The following is a 26,247-nucleotide window of genomic DNA, read 5'->3' on the forward strand; positions in this document are numbered from 1 at the left end:
AGGTGGTCCCCAGCTAAATGACGGAGAGTTGTAGTGGTAACCAAATGGACCCTTACAGATGTTTAACTCTTGTGTCAAATGAAACCAAATTAAAACCAAATAAAACTATTTGGTTTTATTTTACACTCTCAAGAGTTACATTATTGTTAAACATCTGCATCACTTAATTTACAATTAAATGGAATGTAGAAGAATCAAGTTTTGAACACCGTTAACCATAACAAAATATTCTTTAGTCTTGGGTCTGAGAGGCTAAATCTCATCCAATGGTGGTCCGTGGCTCAAATGCCCAATACATAATGGACTTTGATACGAAAGGGGTTGAAAACCCCTGATCTAAATGAAAGGAACAATAATGAAAACCTCCCATCTCTCTCTCTCTGTCTCTCTTGTCGTAGCTCCATGCGGGGGACGGTACGGTGGATCAGAAGGGGTTGTTCTGTCCCCTAACTACCCTCTGAACTACACTACAGGACAGACGTGCACTTATTACATCACTGTGTCATCACTGTTTGGTAAGTTTAGTACTGTACGCACAAACTGTCAATATCCCACCAGGACCTTCCCGTCTGTCTACCGTGCATACAGTGCAGTGCATGTTTTAACGTTACATCCCTGTTGAATGTTGTGTGAAAGAGTTCTCTGACCAAGACATTCACCCCCTAGTATTGAGTTAATGTTATATTTATTATCACCTGTCATTGAAAGCAACATGTTCCGCTAACAGGCGTTTTGAAAACATCTTTGCTGTCGGGCAGAACTCCAAATTTTAACATTTTTGTCTTTTTCGTGAAGTTATGCTCTACGAGCTCACATCGTGTCTAATCGTGAGCGGTGACTGTGGGCTTTATACATATTGAAAGAATATAAGGTATACATAATTAAGCAATATTACACGAGAGGGTGTGCGTTACTGTCATTAATGGCACGCCTGCGTTGCTGCAAGAACGAGCCGAAGGCGTTACTGTCCATAATGACAGTAACGCACACCCTTGAGTGTAATATTGCGATTATACAACAGTTACCCTTAAAACTAAGATAGTAGCTAGAAAATCATATCTTTTTTTAATGACAGTTGTAGCCACTACGACCACAAAATTTGTCCCAAGAAACTAGCTAGCCTAGCCACCGAGTCTGCTGCGCTGTGTGTGCGTGCGTGCGTGTGCGTGTGTGTTTTCTAATTCCTATCTCTCTTCTTCAGTGGTGTTTGGTCAGTTTGCAGTGTTTCAGACAGCCATGAATGACTCGGTGGAACTGTTTGACGGAGCCAACCAGAACGCCCGGCTGCTCAGTTCACTGGCCGGGTCGCACTCAGGTCAGTCTCCTCCTATTGGCTATTCCTAATGGCTGTCAACAGTCACATAACCGTCGATCATGCTATTGGGTAGTACACTGCTATACCTTGTCGTCATACAATTGGTCCTCACTAAGAGTAAATGCTCATTATAAAGGTCGTTTCGGACGGGATGCGACTCGCACAGGCGTCCTTGCCTGGATCAGCGCGCATGCTGTCTGCATATGAGAGGGGTGAGAGTGTAGTGTAGTGTGGGAAAAAAAAAGCTCACCACAATCCAGCTCTAGCGATAATTTCACGGGAGTGCGCCCGCTTGCGTCGCCGCCCGTCAACTTCTACGTGCGTGAATTACCAAGGCGCTTCCCGCCTGAAACGACATTAAGATGCTACCATGTCTTGGCCCGGGTGGCTGGCGTAGCCACCCGGGCACCTGGGCTGGTAATCCAGCCTGTCAGTGAGTCGCGGGTTCGAGTCGGGAGGCATACTTTGGTTAGACATAGCATTGGTTAGACATAGCATTGGTCCGACTGGATTAAGGTTGGTGAGGGGTGTGTTAAAACGACCGGATTAAGGTTGGTCTCTCTACGTCGTCCTCAGACGAGCCTTCCATCGGCGTTTCCAGTCATCTCGGTTCTCCATACATCTGGCCAGCTCCTTTGTGCTTTCCGCGCCAGTATCTTTCTTTAGTACGTCCACGTAGGTAGGTGTGGGACGTCCTCTCGATCGATGCCCGTGTGTCGGTTCCCACAGTACAAGCTTTTTAGCCGGGAGTTCTTGGTGTCGGTGGCAGTGGCCAGCTAGTCTTGGTGAGGGGTGCGTTAAAACTACCGGATTAAGGTTGGTGAGGGGTGCGTTAAGGGTTGGGAGAGGGTTAGGTTTAGGTGTGCTGCCCCGTGGGAGGTTAGGGTTGGGGTGAGGGTTTGAGATTTCGGACCAATGGTATGTCTAACCAAAAGCATGCACCCGTTCGAGTCCCATCCCAACGACCAAAAATCTGAACTAACACTTGTTAAAGTGTGTGGGGAAAAGGTTCCTTTGTTCAGTCTCTGTCACTGTGTCAATTACTGTTCTTTGAGTTGTTCAGATCCCCTGAAAGATATGAAATAAATTAAATAACGCATTAAAAGTTGCTCTTTTGGGGCTATATAGCATAGCAACTGTTATCTCAAACCATTTGACAATGATATATTCCAGCGTGAGCTACCTTTCAGAGATGAAATATACAGATAGAAAGATAGTCTCAACGGGGCTATACAGTTTACAGTATAACACTAGTGGTTATCACAATCCATTCGTTGTTTCTTTTATCAAGGATCCTTCATGGGCTACCTCACAATGTACTCAAAGCTGTAACCACAATATGTGGCAATGTTTTGAAACAAGACAGAATGGCAATATTGCCGTCAGCTGTGCTGGGGATTGATAAATGGGTACAAGATCAATGTGACCAACACAGTGGCCCACGAGGAACACAAAGCCTTATAAAGAAATATTGTTGGTCTTACATCGCATCAGTAGTGTCGGTATATGGAGGTTTGTGCTGTAAACAAACAAAATTAGCTGCCCCTTTGTGCCAACCCAGCTTGTAACCTCTACTTTGGCAAATTTAAAGTACCCGAGAACAGATGTTAGTTTGCTACACTATAGTTATCTAGCCTACAGAAGTCCATACATGTGCTTTTAGTTTGCGTTAAGCCTACCAATTCCTAGAGATGTAAACGGCTGACTTCAATGTTGACAAATGTTTTCTCCTAGCAACAATAAGAGTACTATAGACGAATAACAGTTTTTGTCCAAATTTTATTCTGACCCCTCCACGAAAAGGCCTCGTTGTCCTGAACCCTTATCCATCATTTATATATTTATATATATTATGGATAATTATTAGTGTGGCCGTTTTGATTCCATCTATAAGGGATGGTTAATTTATGTATTTGGTGTATTTTGTTCATCTAAATAACTAGTGCACAAAATCTATATTGTAAAAGGTCATTCAAGCACGACTGTGTTTGTTTTGTAAATGACCACCTAGCGAGATATTATCCCTCTTATAAGTTATTACATGGCTACCTAACATAAATTAATAAATTGACCCTAACAAAAACAAAAAAAGTATTCCATAGAAGTTTGTGCTGGCTGCGTCTGCCCAGCTGCAGGGCTGGAGCACTGTCGGAAAACAAGGAGGTGAGTTGATCAAATAGAATCCATTTCCGGGTACTGCTTCGTCTATTTCTCGCTCAAATGTTTTCAAAAACATTTTTGAGAGCAATGTTTAGCTGCAAATGACATTGTGTGTCCCTTTTCATGGCTATCATGTTGGAAACAGCAGTAAATCAGCTTGGCGCACAGCCGCGCAGCTGGTGCTCCTGTTATAGAGCGGAGCGGTCATTATCCAGAAATAACAGAATTCAGCGATTGACCAATCAGAAACAAGCATTCAACCAAGCCATGTAATAAATATAGTTAAGGTATAGTTAAGTTATCTATGTTTATGTATAGATTTGTATAGATCTGAGCATTGCAATGTGCTTATTTTGAGAAACATTTGCCAAGGGGTGTGTCTTAGTTTGACAGAATTGCTACAGGAACGTGTCTGCCATTTGGTAACTCTGGAAAAAGCATATAAATATTGCAATGTTGTGTCACTTGTGTCCCGCTGGCTGGTTGAAATGAAAGAGAAACCATTAGAAAGATGGAATGGAATGGGCAGCCTGCCCCTGTATACGTATAGTGGCTTGATTTGTCCCTTAAGGCGGGATGTGTCACACCACAATAAGTAAGATACAACATTATGTTAGGGCTGTCTCATTAACTTGATACAATACACACTTGTGGGCAGAAACATGCCCCCCAACGCACGCACGCACGCACGCACGCACGCACGCACGCACGCACGCACGCACGCACGCACGCACGCACGCACGCACGCACGCACGCACGCACACGCACACATGCACACATGCACACATGCACACACATGCACACGTGGAGGCAAAGACACACAGATGCACACACTTAGCTTTACATACATTGTATACATTGTTCCAGCAAATTGACTGATTATCGTGCCGACACACATGCACACATCTGGGCGCACGCACGCACGCACACACACACGCACACACGCACACACACACACACACATATTTACATACATATCACATACACACACCCTGACACAGCTAATGATGGTTCTAAATGTCAACCTAACTGCTCATTTATCACTGCTACTTCTTTTGTGTGTGTGTGTCACTGTGTGTGTGTGTGTGTGTGTGTGTGTGTGTGTGTGTGTGTGTGTGTGTGTGTGTGTGTGTGTGTGTGTGTGTGTGTGTGTGTGTGTGTGTGTGTGTGTGTGTGTGTGTGTGTGTGTGTGTGTGTGTGTGCGTGCGTGCGTGCGTGCGTGCGTGCGTGCGTGCGTGCGTGCGTGCGTGCGTGCGTGCGTGCGTGCGTGCGTGCGTGCGTGCGTGCGTGCGTGCGTGCGTGCGTGCGTGCGTGCGTGCGTGCGTGCGTGCGTGCGTGCGTGCGTGCGTGCGTGCGCGCGTGCGTGCGTGTGTGTGTGTGACCAATGCGTCGAGTGCATAATTATGGTTGTTTATTTTGTGTTGTACTTCATTATTGCAAGGATTTAAAAAAAACTGGCAACGGCGATGATTATGAAATCTCCCACAGCACTTAAAAGTACTTTTTTTGTGTGTGTGTCAATGTTTGTGTGTGTCTGCTGTTTCTGTCATTTATTGAATCTATTATAAATATATGTGTTTATCTTCTAGGAGAGACGTTGCCATTGGCGACTACAAATCAGATCATGCTGCGGTTCAGTGCAAAGAGTGGCCAGTCAGCTAAAGGCTTTCACTTTGTCTATCAAGGTAAAGGTCGATCTCAAATGTGCACGCACGCACGCACGCACGCACGCACGCACGCACGCACGCACGCACGCACGCACGCACGCACGCACGCACGCACGCACGCACACACGCACACACACACACACACACACACACACACACACACACACACACACACACACACACTCGAACTATATCCAAAATATGCCATATTTTTCTGTGTGTGTGTGTATTTTGACAGCCCTAATTCTAAGATTTCAGTTTATGTTTTCCACATAGCCTTTATTTGCCCTGGGTGAGGCGTAAATAAATAAAGGCGTGCATGCGTGCTGATGAATGCCAGACAGAGTTATTTGCCCTGGGTGAGGGGAGTGATGAAGGCCAGACAGAGTAAGGCCTATTCATAGTCTGGATTTTCTGTGATGAGGTGACCACCGCTCCGGTGGTGAGGTGACCACCGGAGCTGAAATAACATTGAGCGGTGGTGAGTAAAAACAGAGAGAAGGGCTGGAGCGGTGGCGGTGGTTTTCTCTTCACCGCGGCTCGTGACGTCATGTTGTAGTTTGGTGGTCACCTAACCACCGTAAATCCAGACTATGTATGAGCCTTCATTTGCCCTGGGTAAGGGGAGTGATGAAGGTAGACAGTTATTTTCCCTGGGTGAGGGGAATGATGAAGGCCAGACAGTTATTTGCCCTGGGTGAGGGGAATGATGAAGGCCAGACAGAGTTATTTGCCCTGGGTGAGGGGAGTGATGAAGGCAGACAGAGTTATTTGCCCTGGGTGAGGGGAATGATGAAGGCATACAGAGTTATTTGCCCTGGGTGATGGGAATGATGAAGGCCAGACAGTTATTTGCCCTGGGTGAGGGGGTGATGAAGGCAGACAGTTATTTGCCCTGGGTGAGGGGGTGATGAAGGCAGACAGTTATTTGCCCTGGGTGAGGGGGTGATGAAGGCAGACAGTTATTTGCCCTGGGTGAGGGGGGTGATGAAGGCAGACAGTTATTTGCCCTGGGTGAGGGGAGTGATGAAGGCCAGACAGTTATTTGCCCTGAGTGAGGGGGGTGATGAAGGCCAGACAGTTATTTTCCCTGGGTGAGGGGAATGATGAAGGCCAGACAGAGTTATTTGCCCTGAGTGAGGGGGATGATGAAGGCCAGACAGAGTTATTTGCCCTGGGTGAGGGGAGTTATGAAGGCAGACAGTTATTTGCCCTGGGTGAGGGGAGTGATGAAGGCCAGACAGTTATTTGCCCTGGGTGAGGGGGGTGATGAAGGCCAGACAGAGTTATTTGCCCTGGGTGAGGGGAGTGATGAAGGCCAGACAGTTATTTCCCCTGGGTGAGGGGGGTGATGAAGGCAGACAGTTATTTGCCCTGGGTGAGGGGAGTGATGAAGGCAGACAGAGTTATTTGCCCTGGGTGAGGGGGGTGATGAAGGCAGACAGAGTTATTTGCCCTGGGTGAGGGGGGTGATGAAGGCCAGACAGTTATTTTCCCTGGGTGAGGGGAGTGATGAAGGCCAGACAGTTATTTGCCCTGGGTGAGGGGGGTGATGAAGGCAGGCAGTTGTTTGCCCTGGGTGAGGGGAGTGATGAAGGCAGACAGTTATTTGCCCTGGGTGAGGGGGGTGATGAAGGCCAGACAGAGAAGGGCGATACCTGATAGCTGTGTTTTGGAGCGCTCTAGTTCAGAAAGACGGCAATGCAATCCATTTTGCAATAAAGGAAATAAAATATTTCAAGATCTCACATTATTCATAAAGCGCGGCTCCTATAATGTGCCCTGTAGCCATGGCAATACAATGATTCATAACTATACCTGTGACTGTATGTCACACAAGTATACAGTACCCAAACGTAAATGAATAAGTACAGTTGTCGCTGGCCATTCTCATTATTGAAAACATACACACTCACAATCTTGTAGGCTGCAGCGGGATACAACATGGTGATGGTGGGGGGAGGAGGAGGGGGGGGGGGGTGGGGCTTGATTTGCATTTCGATACTGCTTGGTAAACAATCTCAGGCAACAACAACTGCTTATCTTCTATCCACTGTAAAGTTCAATTTGACTGTGGTGGTGTGGCAGTGTGTTTTTCTGTTTCCTGGATTACAAATATGGATGTTCCTGATGTCAGCACAAATCACCGTTGTTAAGCAAAGGTTTATGCTTAAGGTGACATCAGACCAGAGAGTGGGGGGAGGGGGAGAGAGAGAGAGTGAGAGAGAGAGAGAGAGAGAGAGACCCATTGTTTTATTAAGTGATGCATGATGCATTATTAGTTACAGTACTATTATTAGTTATCAGTATTATTCTGCTTGTATAATGTAATCATTGAAAATAACAGTTTTATACTGTTTGACTTTCAACATGAACTGACACTCTCTGATTCAGCACAAGAGCCCTTTTTTATTGAATCATGTGAATAATTGTAATTATGGTGACCGTTCCTTCCAGCTGTTCCTCGGACCAGCGACAGCCAGTGCAGCTCGGTTCCAGAACCTCGCTATGGCAGGCGGCTGGGTTCAGAGTTCTCAGCGGGTTCTGTGGTCCGGTTCGAGTGCAGTCCAGGGTATCTGCTGAAGGGCTTCAGTGCCATCCAATGCCAGGCCGTCCCAGGGGCGTTAGCACAGTGGAATGCCTCAACGCCATCCTGTAACGGTACGTTTCTGACGGACTGCTTTGATGGCTGTCTGCAAACGACCGGTAAATATACAGTGGGATATATAATATAATAATGCACAGTACATTAGGGGGGCGACTGTGGCTCAAGAGGTAGAGCAGGTCGTCCAATGATCCATGGGTCGGCGGTTCGAATCCCGGCTCCTCCTGTCTACATGTCGAAGTGTCCTTGGGCAAGACACTGAACCCCAAATTGCTCCCGATGTGCTGGTTGGTACCTTGCATGGCTTCCGCCGCAATCGGTGTATGAATGTGTGTGTGAATGGGTGAATGTAATGCACAATCTATGTAAAGCGCCTTGGATAAAAGGCGCTATATAAATCCACCATTTACCATTTATGTGCAACTGCATTATTAAAGGAGAATTCCATGCTAGAAGGCTTTCTTACCTCTATTTGTAGTTGTTACGTCCATCGTAATAAGTAGTAAAGTGTGCCGCTTGGGATATTTATTTACTTTATGAAGAGAGGATATATACAAAAAAATGATTTTTGAGCGATGGAAATAAGCGAATTAGCACAACACCCCATAGCCCCATTCAATTCCCATTCAATTCATTTAGGGCTTATGGTAGGGGAAATAGCCAATAAGGAAGTTTTGCAGAAAATAATACCTGGACCTCTTTGGTGGGGACGTAACAACTACAGATAAAGGTAAGAAAGCCTTCTAACATGGAATTCTCCTAACCCTGTAAGACCCGACTTAAGACTACTTGCAAAAAATTGATTTCAACCTTACTACTACTTTGTACTACTAGGACTTATGTTAAAAAAATATGTTAAAAAAAAAAAAAAAAAAGTTTAATGAACATTTTATGCAAATTTATAATAATTATTAAAATAATAATAATAAATTAATAATTTACATTCGGTGGATATCTTTCACAATAATACATGATACATGTTCTAGACATTCTAATGATCACACAAATATATGTATTACATGCATTTTAGTTACTTTTATCAGGGTTAAAGATTAAAGGTCATAGGTCAATTTTGATTAGAAATTGCACTGAGTCCAGAGATTTTGAAGTGGTGTAAATTTGTGCCTCTGTGGGGGGTATTTATATGCAAATATCATGACCAATGGCATTGCAAGACTAAACAATGAACATCAATGATGATGTTTAGGTGAAAAAAGAATAAAAAAAAAAAAAAAAGAATTAAGTGATTAATTAAAATAAAAATGTTACCGAGAAGCATCGTTGGGTCTTACACATAAACAGTTGTAATGCCGGGATTAAATGATCGTGTTTCAGGTTTCACTGCCGTGTTCTAAGTTACCTTTGAAGAGCCACTGCGCTGACCGCTGAGTTGCTTGCAATGAAAATCCACTTTAAAACGATCCGCACCGCTACACCCCCTCCATTGTAATGAATTGGGACTCAATTTCACATAAATAATAAATATCCCTTTGCACGCCAGAGCGACGGACCTTTTGGCGATGATGTGTCTCCTATCCCACTCCCCCGCTGTTCGCGCATGCACGCTGCCGTTCACTTCCTTGTTTACGGCTCAGAAAGAATGCCTCGTATCGCCTAATCTAGGGAACTCTCCATGGTTTTGACCAAAAGGCATACTTAAAGGACATACTTCTGTCTTCATTTCTGACTTCAACAAGCCTCTCGTTTGGAATATTAATGCTTCTAGAGAGACTTTAGCGTGATCATCGCGAGGTAAAAATGGAACATTATGCCTACCGGTTTTGGGGGGGGAAGGAAGGTGGGGCTTTTCAGAGTAAAATCTCTCATATTTGCTGGCTCTCTAGCGCCTTTATTTTGAAGAAAATCCCGACATTTTAAATTGTTGTTCCTATTCTCACCTATGGAAATAAAGGTAATGGGTTGGTTGTTTTTATTTATTTTTTATTTAACCTTTATTTAACCAGTAAAAACACATTGAGACTGCGTCTCTTTTACAAGTGGGAACTGGCCAAGAGGCAGAAATAAAATTACACTTCAATACCACATCGTCAATGTTACATTTTGGACCAGCAAATACAACATCCAGAATACATCTTACAGTACCTATGAATAAATACAAAAAGTACAAACAGTCCCCAGTCCTACTATTTAGTAGCAGGGCAAAATACACCATATACACAATCTACACGATCTGAACCAATAAATAGATAAATAAATAGGCATGAACATAGGCTAGTACATATCCAAACATGTGCAGGTGTTGGACTGTACATCAAAGATGATCCTTTTGAAACTTCTCAAGGGAACTTTCAAAGCTCAATTTTAGTCTGCACTGTAGATCATTCCACGACCAGGGGCCAAAAAAGGCCAGACATTTTTTACCCCCCTCGGATTTGAATGCTGGTACTACACACCGAAGCCAAGCATTTGAATGTCATGGAATGACATACGTTTCTGCTATCCAGCCTTCATCAGTGTGATCGCACTGATGAAGCAGACGCATCACCTTTATTTCTATAATGTGATTTGAACGGGTAACGCACCTTAAAGGTATATTCAGTGATTTCACTTAATTCAAATATCACTTATTTTGTCTTCGTTTTTGGATAATCCTCCCTACTATAAAGTGTGCTCACCATACAAGGAGTTCCCCAGTGAGCCCCTGGGGTAAAAAAAACCCTAGTTTCGGTTTTGGCTTTGGGTGGCAAAGCCTTCATCCAATCAGGATGAGAGGGGCCTTCCTCCAATCATGATCGAGTGGGGCGGGCCTTGGTGCACGTACTGTTGGTTTGTTGTACTTCCCCCACTGTAGAGCGTGTGCATGTACATCTTGTTACCGGGGCGGACCGGGTTTTTTTCCCAATCACCCAAATCACTGAATGCTCCTTTAAGCCAGAGCGCGGTGGTCAGTAGAAAAGTTACTGTATCTCCTCTCACCTATGGTCATGAAGTGTTGGTCATGACCGACAGAATAAGGTCGCGGATACAAGCGGCCAAAATTGGTTTTCTCAGACGGGTGGCTGCCATCTCCCTTAGGTGTAGAAGGTGAGAAGTTCAGCCATGTGAGAGAGACTTGAGTGAGAAGACTTGTAAAGTACAAAACACTGTAAAGTACTTATAGTTTAAATAAAAAAGATACCTAGATTTATCTTGAAATCTAGCATTTTATAAGATACAGTGGTGTATAGTACAGAGCATCGTAGCTTATATATGTATACTGTAGTGATGGAATACACCCAGCAATGCCCTTTGCTTGAGCTAAAGTGTTTCTACCGTTGTGAGTTATGATGACGCACCTGTGCAAACTAAACTAATGTATTTTTAATTTGCCACCTTGGTTGTTTCCTGCATATCAAAATGTCAGCCGTGTGTGTTTTGCTCATGCATCAATGCTCTCTCTCTGTCAGTTGTGTGTGCGTGTGTGTGTGTGTGTGTGTGTGTGTGTGTGTGTGTGTGTGTGTGTGTGTGTGTGCGTGTGCGTGTGCGTGCGCAATGTTATCTGGTTATTTCTTCATATTATGACATCATTTCAGGCCTGTAAACACAGCTGCTGTTAGGAAATATTTGACAGAAGCCGTTTAAAGAAAAAGCTGTTGTGAAGATAATAATGACCTTTCTATCATAGCTTTCCAGAGCTCAATTTGAATATACGCTCAACCAACAATTTAGTTCATTACGCAAATTACGCGATATCCGATAAGAAGTCTTTTTCTGCGTCTCGCCCATTGGGGTCGTTTGAGCTCCCTGTAATTTCCCCAGACCATTCAGAAAGCCTTCCTCGTGCAATCTTCCAAAATCAGCAGACTATTATTACGTTCACGATTCAATGGACTTTTCTATTTTGTTTCCGTTTACAGTTCCCTGCAGTGGCAATCTGACTGAACGCCGAGGCACAATACTTTCTCCTGCATACCCCGAGCCCTACCCAAATAGCCTCAACTGTCTGTGGAGGATCCTTGTCAGCGAAGGTGCCGGCATACAGGTAATACTAGCTATACTGTACACCACATGCCAATATATAGCACACATTAGGCGTACTGGACCATATATTACATGTGTGTGGTCGGGAGGAGGGGGGGGGGGGGTCTACCGATGATGTCATTGGTATAGGCAAGTGTATCTGAACTGTCCAAGGCCCACCTCTGAGACACAAATAGCCTTTTAATTATACTATACATTATTATGAAGATAAGGTTGAAAATGGGTGAAGTGCCGTCTTTCAAAAGTACAAGTAACATTTTATGTCAATTGTCCATACATTGCATAACACTATACAGGCTGTGCAGCCTGTAAATAAGCTAAGAGGGACCCTACGGCTGTGCCGTTTGTGAAACAATCTTCTAAATGATCTGAAGCCGCTTACTTGTAATTTGTGTTGTAAAAGTTCTCAAAAAGTTCTTAACCCATTCAGGACGGGAACCCCTTTTGGTGTTTTAAGCATTATGTTGCACTTGCTATTGAAGAATAGCAGATCTATGAGCTTGTATAGATCTTGAGCTTGAATATATATTCTTTCACAGCAAATGTTTTAACTCAAATCTTTGCTTCAGCTGGAGGGTCCCTGCCTCCTGGAACAGCATATTTTCAGATGGGGGTCGGCGGCCAATTACATTTTGGGGTCCTTGAGATGAAGAAGGTTGAGCACCACTGAGATAGAAACATAGGTTTTTCAGAAAACCTTTAGAAGGATTTAGAAGACATAGTTTTAGAATCGGCCTAAGTCCTAAATGGGTGAAACTGTGATGTGACAATAAAGTTGATTCAGAATTCTGATATCGTTCTCACAATGCATTTCTAGTACCATGGGACTCTTATCGGCAGCCGGCTGAGTGAATGCACTGACTGACTGCTTGTAGAAAACAAATGATGTATGGTAATTGAATAAATGCTATACTAAATCACCTTCCTTTGTTTTGTTCTGCTGTTTTTTATTATTCTTTGTTCAGATCCAGGTGGTGACATTTGCGACTGAGCACAACTGGGATTCTCTTGAAATCTACGACGGAGGAGACATGACAGCTCCTAAATTAGGATCATTCTCTGGTAGGGCTACTGGTATACAGTATACACGCACACACCACGCACGCACACCACGCACACACCACGCACACACCACGCACACACCACGCACACACCACGCACACACACACCACGCACACACCACGCACACACCACGCACACACCACGCACACACACACCACGCACACACCACGCACGCACACACCACGCACACACCACGCACACACCACGCACGCACACACCACGCACACACCACGCACGCACACACCACGCACGCACACACCACGCACGCACACACCACGCACACACCACGCACACACCACGCACGCACACACCACGCACGCACACACCACGCACGCACACCAAGCCTGCAGAATGGCTGGGCGACGTTGAAGCCGCCGTCCCTACTGGTCAAAAGTGGTACTGCAGGCCCAGGTTACATTTTTGTATGAATCGTGACGTAGGACGTGACATAGCGAGGGGTACTACGATAGGAGCCAACCAATCATATCAACGCTCGAGGGGTACTACGATGGAGCCGGCCAATCATATCAACGCTCGAGGGGTACTACGATGGGAGCCGACCAATCATATCAACGCTCGAGGGGTACTACGATGGGAGCCGACCAATCATATCAACGCTCGAGGGGTACTACGATGGGAGCCGACCAATCATATCAACGCTCGAGGGGTACTACGATGGGAGCCGGCCAATCATATCAACGCTCGAGGGGTACTACGATGGGAGCCGGCCAATCATATCAACGCTCGAGGGGTACTACCCGGAAGACTTTGTCGTTTTGTCGTGGCTTCAAAACTCCACTGAGCAACTTCCATTGAAGTGACTAGCGGGGGGCGGGGCTATGGCTCCTCAATCCGTTCTCTAGATCAGTGTTTCCCAACCTTTTTTGTCCCAGGGCACACTTTGTGTGCGTCATAGAGCTATAATATAATCTAGAGTCTAGATTATATTATAGCTCTATGACGCACACACACTTTGATGTATTCAGAGCTTGTTGAATCTGTTATATTTCCCAAAGTTAATGTGGTTAAGGAGAGGGAGAAAGGAGGAATGAGAAAAGGTGTGGAAGGATATTATTCCTGAGAGGTGTGTGTGTGTGTGTGGGGGGGGGGGGAGAACAGATAATTAGTGAAAGAAAAAAGAAGAGAACAGAGAGTGAGTGAGTGCGATGAAGGATGGTGCAACCTTTAACAATCTCCCCAGAGGGAGGACCTCCCTGCTGTGACCTGCCCCAAGCACATACCTGTCGCACGCACGCACGCACGCACGCACGCACGCACGCACGCACGCACGCACGCACGCACGCACGCACGCACGCACGCACGCACTGAATGAATGACACCTGGGAGCTTCTCAGTTAAACCAGTGTCTTCTTTCCAGTGGCTCTGCTGGAGGCTAGAGGCTGATTCAAACTTTGTTGTGTGCCAGTACGTGTCACACACCTAAAATAGCTCACAGGTTTGTGAGTTAATAAATCTCAAACTATTTATGGTGCGCGGCGTGGCACGCAATTTAGTATTAATTAATCAAGTGACTCACAGTTCATTGGCAAAGACGGAGAACTATATTAATTTTACCATCTCTCTGCTCATCTGGATATTTCAACCGTGTTCAACCATTATTCAACCACATTTCTCCGTGTAGCGTTTTATTTGGATATTTTCCATCTTTAATTCATTTTTTCAAAAGAGTAGTTGAAAGTATACGTGGACTCAACGCTCTGATACGGTGCTTGTGTGTTGCTATACAGGAACCACAGCCCCCGCCCTCCTCAACTCCACGTCCAATCAGCTCCTCCTGCACTTCCAGAGTGACATCAGCGTCGTGGCGGCAGGCTTTCACCTGGAGTACAAGAGTGAGTACGCACGCACGCACGCACGCACGCACGCACGCACGCACGCACGCACGCACGCACGCACGCACGCACGCACGCACGCACGCACGCACGCACGCACGCACGCACGCACGCACGCACGCACGCACGCACGCACACGGTGCATTTGATGACTGTGATGCTCACGCATTAACACATGAAGAATCCTCAGTGGATCCTCAGGTGACTGACGATGTCAATGCACACAGGAGGTCGTGATCGCACCGCCTGTCGACAACCGCATAGGGAGGGATGTTGTTGTTGCAGTTGCAGTGCATACGCCACAAAAACCTAAACCTACACAGAGATGTGGAGGGGGGGGGGGGGGGGGGGGGGGGAGTGAACATGGTCAGATGAGTCATCCATTATACTCCACAAGTGGGCGAGTGCATGTGAGCCAAGAGAATGGAACAGATGCAGTACCTGAATGCTTGACCCAGACAGTGGGGGTGGTCCGGTGGCTTGACCCAGACAGTGCGGGTGGTGTCAGGGGGCAGTTTCCTGGCATGGGTTGGGTTTTTCAGGCCAAGGACCCATAGACATATAGAACGGTAGACGCCTCCTTGGGCTCTGGGGCATTCATGTGTACTCTAGTGAGGGCAAGCTTCCGCGACTGTGCTTCACTATAGTCTCGCGTATAGCCGGAACAGTATTGCGAGAGGCAACAGTCTGGCAACACGGGAAGCTTCCGCGTGCGTCACAGAGCGGACATTCGGGTCTGACATGTCCCGGAAAAAGATGCGCTGTGATTGGCCAGTAGTTACTTGAGTGGCATTGTGGCGTAGCGTGCCTTCCGCACTTCCGGCCCTCACGTCGATACACACCCCCCCAATTAACTGCAGCAGGCATCTAATATATATTAATGCCCTTTAGCTGGGAGGGAGATGAAGCAGGGACACGTGTTTACACGACACTGTCATTGTGTTGGATTCATATTAATGAGTATTTTTATATTGTTATAACCACATGAAACCTCAATACAGGCACAGGTCTACATACAAGGTCACAACGCCTCGCACTAATGTGCTATTTTTGAGTGGTGCAACCACTCCTATAGACGGCTATGTGTGTGTGTCCCTGTGTCCCTGTGTCCCTGTGTCCCTGTGTCCGAGCACGGAAGTAGCATATTGTCACCACCAAGTGAGACTGTTGTGCAGTGTCACTGTTGTGCAGCCTAACACACAGACAGAGGCCAGGGAGGAGAGCTAGTACAGTACAGTACAGTACAGTACAGTACAGTACAGTACAGTACAGTACAGTACAGTACAGTACAGTACAGTACAGTACAGTACAGTACAGTACAGTGCCGTGCCTGAGTTATCATCAAATCAAGACCATTTCTAATACAAACAACATTGACTGCATATTTTCTGTTTAGTTAGTTTGATGTAATAAACACACACACAAAGCACACTATTTGATAAAGAATAGGTTGTTGATAAACTTACGATACAGTAAGTTGCAACTTATATCACAGTAAGAATAAACAAAGTAAATATATTACTTTCACATACTTTTAAAGATGCATCCTTAGTGATTGGTTGATTAGTGTGAATTCAAACACTACAATTTAAATATTAATACCTTTAATTCGGGACAAACAAACAAAGGATGAATCATGGGTTACAAGTTGAAATGTGTTCACGTTCAGCTCATTGCCTATTAACATATTTTGACCTGAGATCAGATTCTAAAAATGTCTTCTACATCCTGACAGTTTTCTGAAAAAGCTATGTTTCTATGTCAGTCATTCTTCGATTTTTCAAAAATAGCAGACCTACAAGCTCATAGCGCGCCACTCGGTGGCGCGCTATGAGCTTGTAGATCTGCTATTTTTCAATAGCTAAAGCATAACATAATGCTAACACCAAAAGGGGTTCCCGCCCAAAATGGGTTAACATATTTTGAATACACTTGAATGTGACTATTGAAAACCACTATTCTTTAAGCTGGGCAAAACAAACAATTGACTCTGACAAGCCAGCTCCATTAAGGCCCACTCAGCAGAATTGTAATAGCATCATGACCGTGTTAGCAGTGTTGTTATCATCTTTTATAGCTGTATTAAATGCATAAAAAAATTATGACCACTCAACAGCAGTGTGAGCAGTAGCGTAAGTATAGTCACATTGCTGCATGTTTTTAATGTTGGGCTGATCTCAAGCTCGGTTAACCCATTGTGGGCGGGAACCCATGTTGGTGTTTTAAGCATTATGTAATACTTTAGCTATTCAAAAATAGCAGATCTACAAGCTCGTAGCGTGCCACCGAGTGGTGCGCTATGAGCTTGTAGATCTGCTATTTTTTTATTTTTCAATTTATTTTTGAAAAGTCGTGAAAATATGGCGCAAATCTTAGAATATAATATTTCAGAGCGAACATTTTTAACTAAAATATTGGCTTCTGGGGTGTCCCTGGAACTACATAGTTTGAGATAGATAGAGATAATTCTGGGGGTCCTTGACATGAAAAAGGTTGAGCACCACTGACATAGAAACATGTGTTTTTCAGATTTTTTTTAGGATTTTGAAGCCTTTTTTTATCGACCTCAGTCCAAAATGGGTTAAATGACTTTATGATTGCAGCAATTATAAACACATTTATCATTTAACACTGTTATACTGTACATGATTACCCGCAAGGTTATTTTCCGCCCCATGGCACAGGTTTGCCCAAGGAAGCTTTGGGACAGTTGCATGCGGCAACAGCCATGTTGCTGGCGGTTAATGCAGTCGAACCCATCACATTAACCGTAGCTAGCTAACCCTGACATACAAGTGGCATTAGCCCACTTATAAAGTACCAGGGTAAAAGTGCAAAGCACAAGCTCACAGTTAACAGGGGAATTTAATGTGCACTAACTTTAAGAATGTGTAAAATAAAACAACAAAGAAACCTTTTTAGGGTAATAAAGACGTGTTCCTCTGTGTATATGACGCCAGGGTTTGGCTTGTAAAAAAAACCCCATAAAACAATAAACTGAGTGGGACATTTTTCTATCCAGGGAAATTAATTTGGGGAGGCTGGGATTTGCTTTAGTCCGGCAGCCAACAGGCTGCTTTTGTTTAAAGTGGGACATTTTGTATATACCGTAGTTTTTTTTTTATTGGTCTAAAATATTGTCTATATACATACATTCATGAATCCACTTGCTGACCGGTTGTCAGTATTGAGCTTTTTTTTATAGGGGGAAATATATGTGATCATACCATTTTTAACATCCTATATAAGGCAAGATTTTCAAAATCCTGTTTTGATTTATGTAGCATGTGACATGTCAAACTAGGGGGTTTGCATGACTCTGAATCCATTCCAAGCATTCGTTTTGCACGAAAAACACTCCTTTGGCTAAATACGGCCATAGCCACTTGCCCAAAATGTGCCCAAAATGTGCTGACCTCGTTATTTGTGATGACAGCTATGGCCGTTTTTAGCCCAAGGTCTGTTTTTTTGTGCAAAACTAATGCTTGGAATGGATTCAGAATCATGAAAACCCCCTAGTTTGACACATCACATACTACTTATAGCATCTTGAAATGTGGTAATTTTTGTAATTTTTTGCCTTATATAGGATCATAGGATGCTAATGGTATGGTCACATATAAACCCCTATAAAACACATTGCTCAACACCGACAGCCAAGCAAGTGGATTCATGAATGTATACAAAAAAAACTATATACCAAATTACCCACTCCACATATCCGGCTGCCAGAATTCTTTGTATTCCTTTTCAGACTAATCATCATGTTCAGCTGTTGACAATAATGTCAGTTTTGATGTCAAGGCCCAAGCATAATTGTTCTTCTACAACACACCCACCTATACTTCCCCGGTTGACCAATGTTAAAGCACAGAGTGGTCGACATTTACTAATAATCTCTCTTTCTTTGGTTTGGCTCTAGCCGTTGGTCTTACCACCTGTCCTGAGCCAATGATTCCAGCCAGCGGCATTAAATTGGGAGACAGATATATGGTCAACGAGGTTGTTGCCTTCAGCTGTGAACCTGGTTATACACTACAGGTAATTAACAACAGCTGTGAACCTGGTTATACACTACAGGTAATTAACAACAGCTGTGAACCTGGTTATACACTACAGGTAATTAACAAAGACAAATAGTAACACTTTTTTATCCAGACATGAAGACACATCAATTTAAATTTGCATGTCTTTCACCATAGTAAATGCTGCATTTGTGGTCTGGAAAGGGCAGTTGTTTTACAGACGGGTAAAAAGGGCAGGGGCTGAAGCCCCCTTTGATGTCTATGTGTCTACGTCCCTGGGTGTGTCTATGTGTGTACACTGTACAGTATGTGTTGGAGAGGTGTTGACTTTCAGCCATGAGCGCATTAATGCATTTAGAAATGCAATGCAATTTCCTCTTCCACACTTTTTTGTTGTTGTTGCTTGATATACTCTGAATAATTCAGCAGGGTTATTTGCATTGTTCTGACGTTTCTTTCCTGTAGTAAGTTCTGTGTAACCTGCTGTAATGTCACTTCCAGGGCCACTCTCATATCTCCTGCATGCCTGGAACTGTGCGTCGATGGAACTACCCGCCTCCTCTTTGTATAGGTAACGCACACATTCACGCACACACCCCTCCGCCAAATAATTGTGTTTAATTTTAAAATGCAGTGTTTGATTACTTAAACACAGATTTAGACTCTTGAAATAGACCTACTATCATTCACCCAAAAGTCTGTGGTTCATATAAATCTAGTTACCAGCACCACAAGACTATTCCCTGGGTTTGTCTGTCATTTTCGCCTGGCCAACGTGTGCAAATGAAAGTCTATGAATAACAACAGCAACTAAAGACTGCGTCTCCCAAGTGCTGCGTCGAAATCACCCAGACTGCATATCGTCACGTCAGAGCTCACATGCCACACGGATACAATCCAGTTCTTTTAATAGTGCAGCCTGTAACAATACGCGGCCAATGGGCCAATGGTCCATTTGCTCTCAGAGTTACACACCTGTACGGGGCCATTTGGAACCCACGCAAGGACACTTTGGGACCCACTGATGTAGCACAGGGGTTCTCAACGTTTTTGGCCGGGGACCCCCGGAAATGCTTTGGCAATGTCTCGGGACCCCCGCCCCGCCCCGTCCCCTCCCGACCCCCAATATAAATTGACTGCTACAATAACCTTAACCCATTTTGGGCGGGAACCCCTTTTGGTGTTTTAAGCATTATGTTATAATTTAGCTATTGAAAAATAGCAGATCTACAAGCTCATAGCGCGCCACGAGCTTGTAGGTCTGCTATTTTTGAAAAACCGTGAAAAAAAAATCTAAAAAAAAAAAATCTTTTTCCTTTTTCTTTTTTTTTGAAAATAATTTGGGGACCCCCTAAAATAATTTGGCGACCCCCCGAGGGGTCGCGACCCACGGGTTGAGAACCCCTGATGTAGCAGAGTGTTTCCAGTGAGCCAACATGCACAAGAGCAGCACCCTGACTCTGTTTGACCAGAACGGAACAGAGCCGCCATTATTAGTATCAGCGGTACCACCTGTGATGGAAGTATAGGGAAGGGGCCCAATTAAGTTCTTTCTAAAATGGCGTGTGTGCATAGAGCCTATTGTGGTCAGGAGGTGCACGCACATTCCCAGGCTAATTCAACGGGTGCTCGAACAAAAATAACAAACTGCAAAAGAAAGAAGAAGTCCCCAAAAACTTTATTTACCAGAGCGGGAAAACACAAGGTGTTTGGGCCTCTGTGGCCTTCGTCAGTAGAGTATTTAACGTGTTTGGGCCTCTGTGGCCTTCGTCAGTAGAGTATTTAACGTGTTTGGGCCTCTGTGGCCTTCGTCAGTAGAGTATTTAACGTGTTTGGGCCTCTGTGGCCTTCGTCAGTAGAGTATTTAACGTGTTTGGGACTCTGTGGCCTTCGTCAGTAGAGTATTTAACGTGTTTGGGCCTCTGTGGCCTTCGTCAGTAGAGTATTTAACGTGTTTGGGCCTCTGTGGCCTTCGTCAGTAGAGTATTTAACGTGTTTGGGACTCTGTGGCCTTCGTCAGTAGAGTATTTAACGTGTTTGGGACTCTGTGGCCTTCGTCAGTAGAGTATTTAACGTGTTTGGGACTCTGTGGCCTTCGTCAGTAGAGTATTTAACGTGTTTGGGACTCTGTGGCCTTCGTCAGTAGAGTATTTAACGTGTTTGGGACTCTGTGGCCTTCGTCAGTAGAGTATTTAACGTGTTTGGGACTCTGTGGCCTTCGTCAGTAGAGTATTTAACGTGTTTGGGACTCTGTGGCCTTCGTCAGTAGAGTATTTAACGTGTTTGGGCCTCTGTGGCCTTCGTCAGTAGAGTATTTAACGTGTTTGGGCCTCTGTGGCCTTCGTCAGTAGAGTATTTAACGTGTTTGGGACTCTGTGGCCTTCGTCAGTAGAGTATTTAACGTGTTTGGGCCTCTGCGGCCTTCGTCAGTAGAGTATTTAACATGTTTGGGCCTCTGTGGCCTTCGTCAGTAGAGTATTTAACATGTTTGGGACTCTGTGGCCTTCGCCAGTAGAGTATTTAACGTGTTTGGGCCTCTGCGGCCTTCGTCAGTAGAGTATTTAATGTGTTTGGGCCTCTGTGGCCTTCGTCAGTAGAGTATTTAACGTGTTTGGGCCTCTGTGGCCTTCGTCAGTAGAGTATTTAACGTGTTTGGGCCTCTGCGGCCTTCGTCAGTAGAGTATTTAACGTGTTTGGGCCTCTGTGGCCTTCGTCAGTAGAGTATTTAACGTGTTTGGGCCTCTGTGGCCTTCGTCAGTAGAGTATTTGCTCTGGTAAATAAAGTTTTTGGGGAGCTTTCAAAACGGTGCGCAGACTTCTTCTTGCTTTTGCATAGAGCCTATTAACACAATGTCTGTGACATGGCAACTTCCCTCTGATATATCCCTGCACTATAATGCTATGTGACCCCTTCAGCACCATGGACAGCTATGTGACCCCTTCAGCACCATGGACAGCGAAGGAGCCTCAGAGTTGAGAGGGAAGGAAAAATCAGTTGAAATGGGTGAAACAAAGCAAAGGCCACCTAATGATTATTCAATACCGTCGAGAGAGATAGAGAGTGGCAGGGAGAGAGAAGTCTTATTTCACCCACGCAATAGCCCGGAGAGGGAGAGAGACGCGGCCTATTTCACCCACACAATATACCACAGCCAGTGATGCGAAGCATGGCTCACGTTTGCAGTACTGCTTCGTCAATACAGTATAAGTGGTGCCTTGTGAGAAAACGGGTGGGCATGTATTCCCGCGACTTGCATCGCTCCCGACTTGCGTGGTGACCAACTAGGCTGGTGCCCGAAGGGCACGCCGGTCTACAGTAGTGTGTCAAAATGTGTCTGTGAAAGCCAATTATGTGTGTGTGTGTGTGTGTGTGTGTGTGTGTGTGTGTGTGTGTGTGTGTGTGTGTGTGTGTGTGCGTGTGCGTGTGCGTATTGCCAGCTCGCTGTGGAGGGGTGTTGTCTGAGATGAGTGGAGTCATCCTCAGTCCAGGTTTCCCTGGCAACTATCCTGGCAACCTGGACTGCACCTGGCAGCTCACGCTACCTACTGGATATGGTAAAGTATTCTCAGATTGATGTAAACCTTGCAGAGCCGCCGGGCCCATTTAGGGGCAGGGGCCCGTCTGCTGGTTCTGTAGCGTGAGGCAGCTTGATGTACAGTTGGAGGCCATCGATATTGTCCTTTTCTTTATGCTGAGGTTTGCGTGATCTGCGCAAAAGGACAGTTAACACATTTTGGGCGGGAACCCCTTTTGGTGTTTTAAACATTGTTATAATTTAGCTATTGAAAAATAGCAGATCTACAAGCTCATAGCGCGCCACCGAGTGGCGCGCTACGAGCTTGTAGGTCTGCTATTTTTGAAAAATCGTGAAAATATTTATTTCAGAAAACTGGAGGATTTAGAAGGATTTTTTAAAATTTTGAGGTCAGGCCTAAATGGGTCAAATGATAAGGGACAATATCGGTGGCACCCAACTGTACAAGTGTACTGTACATCCCCCAGTCATGATGTACAATTACACCCCCTAACGCTAGTATGTCGCAGGGACTAACCACCAATCCAACCATTCATAGGATTAATAAATGTTGTGCCTTCAGAGAGTGGTTTAGAAAAACACATTATTATTATTGTTATGATTATGTATGATATGTATTATTATTACCAGTAAGACGCGCTGAGGTTGCACTGAGGTCTTATCTAGGAATGCCCATATATGGACCTAAAATGGCGTAAAATGTGTGATAATTAGTAAGGCCAGGCGGGGCCTCGGGCCATCCCAGTTAGGGCCCAGGTAGGGCCGGAACCTTAATTTTCGGGCCTGGTGAGAACTCTAGTTTTCGCCGGCTCCCGGGCACAGCTCTGCTAATAACTTTGGGGTGGGCCCGTCTAGAGTTTGAATGGACAGGTATCAGTCAAAAGGGAGACATCGAAGAGGAAGGGCGGTTGGGGAAGGATCAACTTATGGAATGTCAGAGCGCCGAGTGAGTTAAGGACCGTATGGTGTGTATGTTGCAGGTGCTCATCTCCAGTTCCAGAACTTCTCGTCCGAGGACAACCATGACTTCCTGGAGGTTCGAGCGGGCCCACAGCACAGCTCTGCTCTCATTGGACAGTTCACCGGCTCTGTGATCCCACCCCCTCTGCTAAGCACAACCCATTTGACCATCATTCACTTCTACAGTGACCACTCAGAGAACAGGCCGGGGTTCAAACTGACCTATCAGGGTGAGTCCCTTCGGTTCCAATTAATCACTGAAGATGAATCTGGTCTAATATCATGTTATTATTATTATATATATATATTTTTTATATTAAACATATGGCTGAACGAGATTGCCACTGAAATAACTAAAGGAGGAAATAGCAGAAGGCTGCCAAAATCCTATAGGCAAGAGAGACTCTTTGATCTTTTTGAAATTATGTCGGGTGTCAAAAATGGTAAACCCATCTGACGATAATTTTAACAGATTGTGTGTGTGTGTGTGTGTGCGTTGTGTGTTGTGTGCGTGCGTGCGTGCGTGCGTGCGTGCGTGCGTGCGTGCGTGTGCGCGCGTGCGTGTGCGTGCGTGCGCGTGCGTGCACTGAGCCCACCATCCACTCTTTATAGCCAGGAAAAATCACCTGCTGTATATCCGGCTCTGCTGCTATCTATAAAGGGACAGTTGCATCTTTCAAGTCGGGTGTAGATCTCACTCTTGCTGATGGGGCTGTTTCAGCCCTTTTGGTCACAACGGGCCACAAGAGGAGGCGGTTCACCCCGGAAAACAACTTCTCTATCTGAGAGATCAATGTGCACGATGCCTAGACTTATACCAAATATCAGTGCACACATTAGTATAACTGCGTTATACAGTATGCTGAAAGCCTTGGTGCATATAGGGAGAGAGTGTTTGACATTCATTGTCTTACTTGGGGGTTTGATCTCTAGGTGATAAAAGAAAATGATAGTGTGTGCTTCCGTCTAGTCTTAAAATAGATATCATATATATAGATCATATATGCCTATAATGGACTTGCATCCTGCCTTTTGTACATTAGTACAGGTACAAACGGACACAAAAATGACTGCCTGGAGGTGGATGTCTGCTTAGGGTCCACTTTGTGCCTGCGCGAATTTAGTGGATGCAAAGTGATGCCGCCTGTTTTGCCGAAATCTACCCCATAGATTATTTGTCAAATACAGTATGGGTTTATGAACCTGGATTTAACTGAGAAAAAAGGTCTTACAGGACCAGTGTCAAACATATTGACTGCATTTGTGATTTCCTTGTGAGATAATTTGACATAATCTGCTCTTGACTTGTCTGTCAGATGTCTGTTTGAGGTGCCATAGATTTATAGTATGGTGACGCTGCACCTCCCGCACAAGGACATCGTTTTGATGTTTGAGAGATTACGTTAATAACCATAAACCTAAACCTAAACGTTTTTTTCCCACGACACTGTGAACATCACCGTTGCACTGAGTGGTGCACACTGCTCTCTGATTCGATTGGTCATGATTGACTATATCTGCAACACGCCCACTCATAAATATAATTCAGTGTAATGAAACCTACCTCGCCAAATGTCTACCCCCCCCCCCCCCCACACACACACACTATTACATGCGCTTCACGCCACTTTGCCAGTTACCCCCGAAATAGTGGCCATTATGGGAGATGGTGAGTGAGAGACGTTACGTCTAATTGCAAGCGGGTGAGTGGGAGTCACATATGTAAAGAGACATGGGAGGGAAACAGACAGACGGCATGTGGTGACATCAGTGGTGTTGATGATTCTCCTTTAAATAGAGCCGTGATTCTGCCGTTTCACAAGTATGATCTAACACATCCTTATCGTCGCTGTCTGGCGCCGAAAGCTCGTACGTCCAGAACCGCTTTTCAGGAAATGGAAAGAGGAACCTGTGTTCCAATAGATCCAACGTCGTAATTATTTATAATAATAATAATAATTATAATAATAATAATATTTCAAACGTATATAGCTCTTTTCTAAGTACCCAAAGACGGTGGCAAGAGGACGCAACTAAATAAAAACAACTTTATTAGGGGGAAAAAATCTCTCTTGTTAGTACTTTTCATTGGTTAAATATGTATAAATCCCCCCACGTTTAAAGGACCAACCAAGGTTCATGTTTTAGGTTGTTATTAGAGAAAGTAAAAGATGAGTGTAATTTTTTTTCATTTGCTCCTTTCTTTTGTTTTAGGAATTTTAGTGGTTTTTGACAGGGGGGCTAAATATGTATTTTTTTACAAAATGTTATAGCGATTTCTTTTTTTATTATTTATTATAGCTATAACATTTTGTAAATACATACATATTTAGCCCCATGCTCGAATGCCCCCGTCCCCCTGTCAAAAACTGCTAAAATCCCTAAAACGAAAGAAAGCAGCAAATGAAAAAAAAATAATACTCATCTTTTACTTTGTCTAAAAACAACCTAAAACCTGAACCTTGGTTGAAAAAAACGAAAGTTTTCCTTTAACCTGCATGGCGTCCCTCTTCTGGACGTGTCATTATAGGTCAACATTTTGAAAACAATAATAACAATATTCGAAAATGTGTGAAAATAGCCGATCTAGAAGCTCAACCTGTAGATCTGATCTTGTATACTTTTGGTCCGTTTGTGCAACGCTATGATATGAAGTATTGGGCATTCATTCATGAAAAATGTGGAGATACAAGATGTCTGCCCGACAACGATGATGTAAGTGTGAGACGAGACGGAGAGAGACAGGAGGAGAGATAAGAGGGAGGGATACAGATAGTTTTCCATGTAAGACTGAAACCCTTCAGTGGGGAGTAAAACTACAGTTTGGCTTGTGTTGACTCGATGGCGATATTGGACTGCCAAATATCGACTTATCAATGCATGACTGTGTATTGGTATTCCATTTGCTTTGTTTGTACCTGTGTACTGTGGACTGTACTGTATACTAGCATGTGGTTTTGTAGAGGCTAAATACTAAAAAAACAAGACTGCCAGGTGCAACAAGCTCTTGTAGCGCCTGTTTTCGTTCCTTTGTCGGTTCACTCACTGTGTGTTGTTATGGTTGTCCTCTAGCTCCAGTTAGC

The 26,247-nt window shown here is 44.6% G+C and overlaps 1 protein-coding gene across 1 annotated transcript in view; it reads left to right on the forward strand.

Moving 5' to 3' along the window:
• Positions 1-26,247, forward strand: part of LOC306919635 (CUB and sushi domain-containing protein 1-like) — a gene marked incomplete at its 5' end in the record, with an annotated part of 687,041 nt that overhangs the window by 525,635 nt on the left and 135,159 nt on the right. Inside the window, 11 exon segments of the mRNA XM_079496199.1 lie at positions 399-515; positions 1,202-1,315; positions 5,065-5,160; positions 7,600-7,803; positions 11,605-11,729; positions 12,694-12,790; positions 14,539-14,643; positions 18,566-18,684; positions 19,170-19,239; positions 22,107-22,223; positions 23,185-23,394. Coding sequence (XP_079352325.1) covers positions 399-515; positions 1,202-1,315; positions 5,065-5,160; positions 7,600-7,803; positions 11,605-11,729; positions 12,694-12,790; positions 14,539-14,643; positions 18,566-18,684; positions 19,170-19,239; positions 22,107-22,223; positions 23,185-23,394 — 1,374 coding nt within the window.

Source organism: Electrona antarctica (genome assembly GCF_951216825.1).
Source record: "Electrona antarctica genome assembly, chromosome: 3".
Classification (NCBI taxonomy): Eukaryota; Metazoa; Chordata; class Actinopteri; order Myctophiformes; family Myctophidae; genus Electrona; species Electrona antarctica.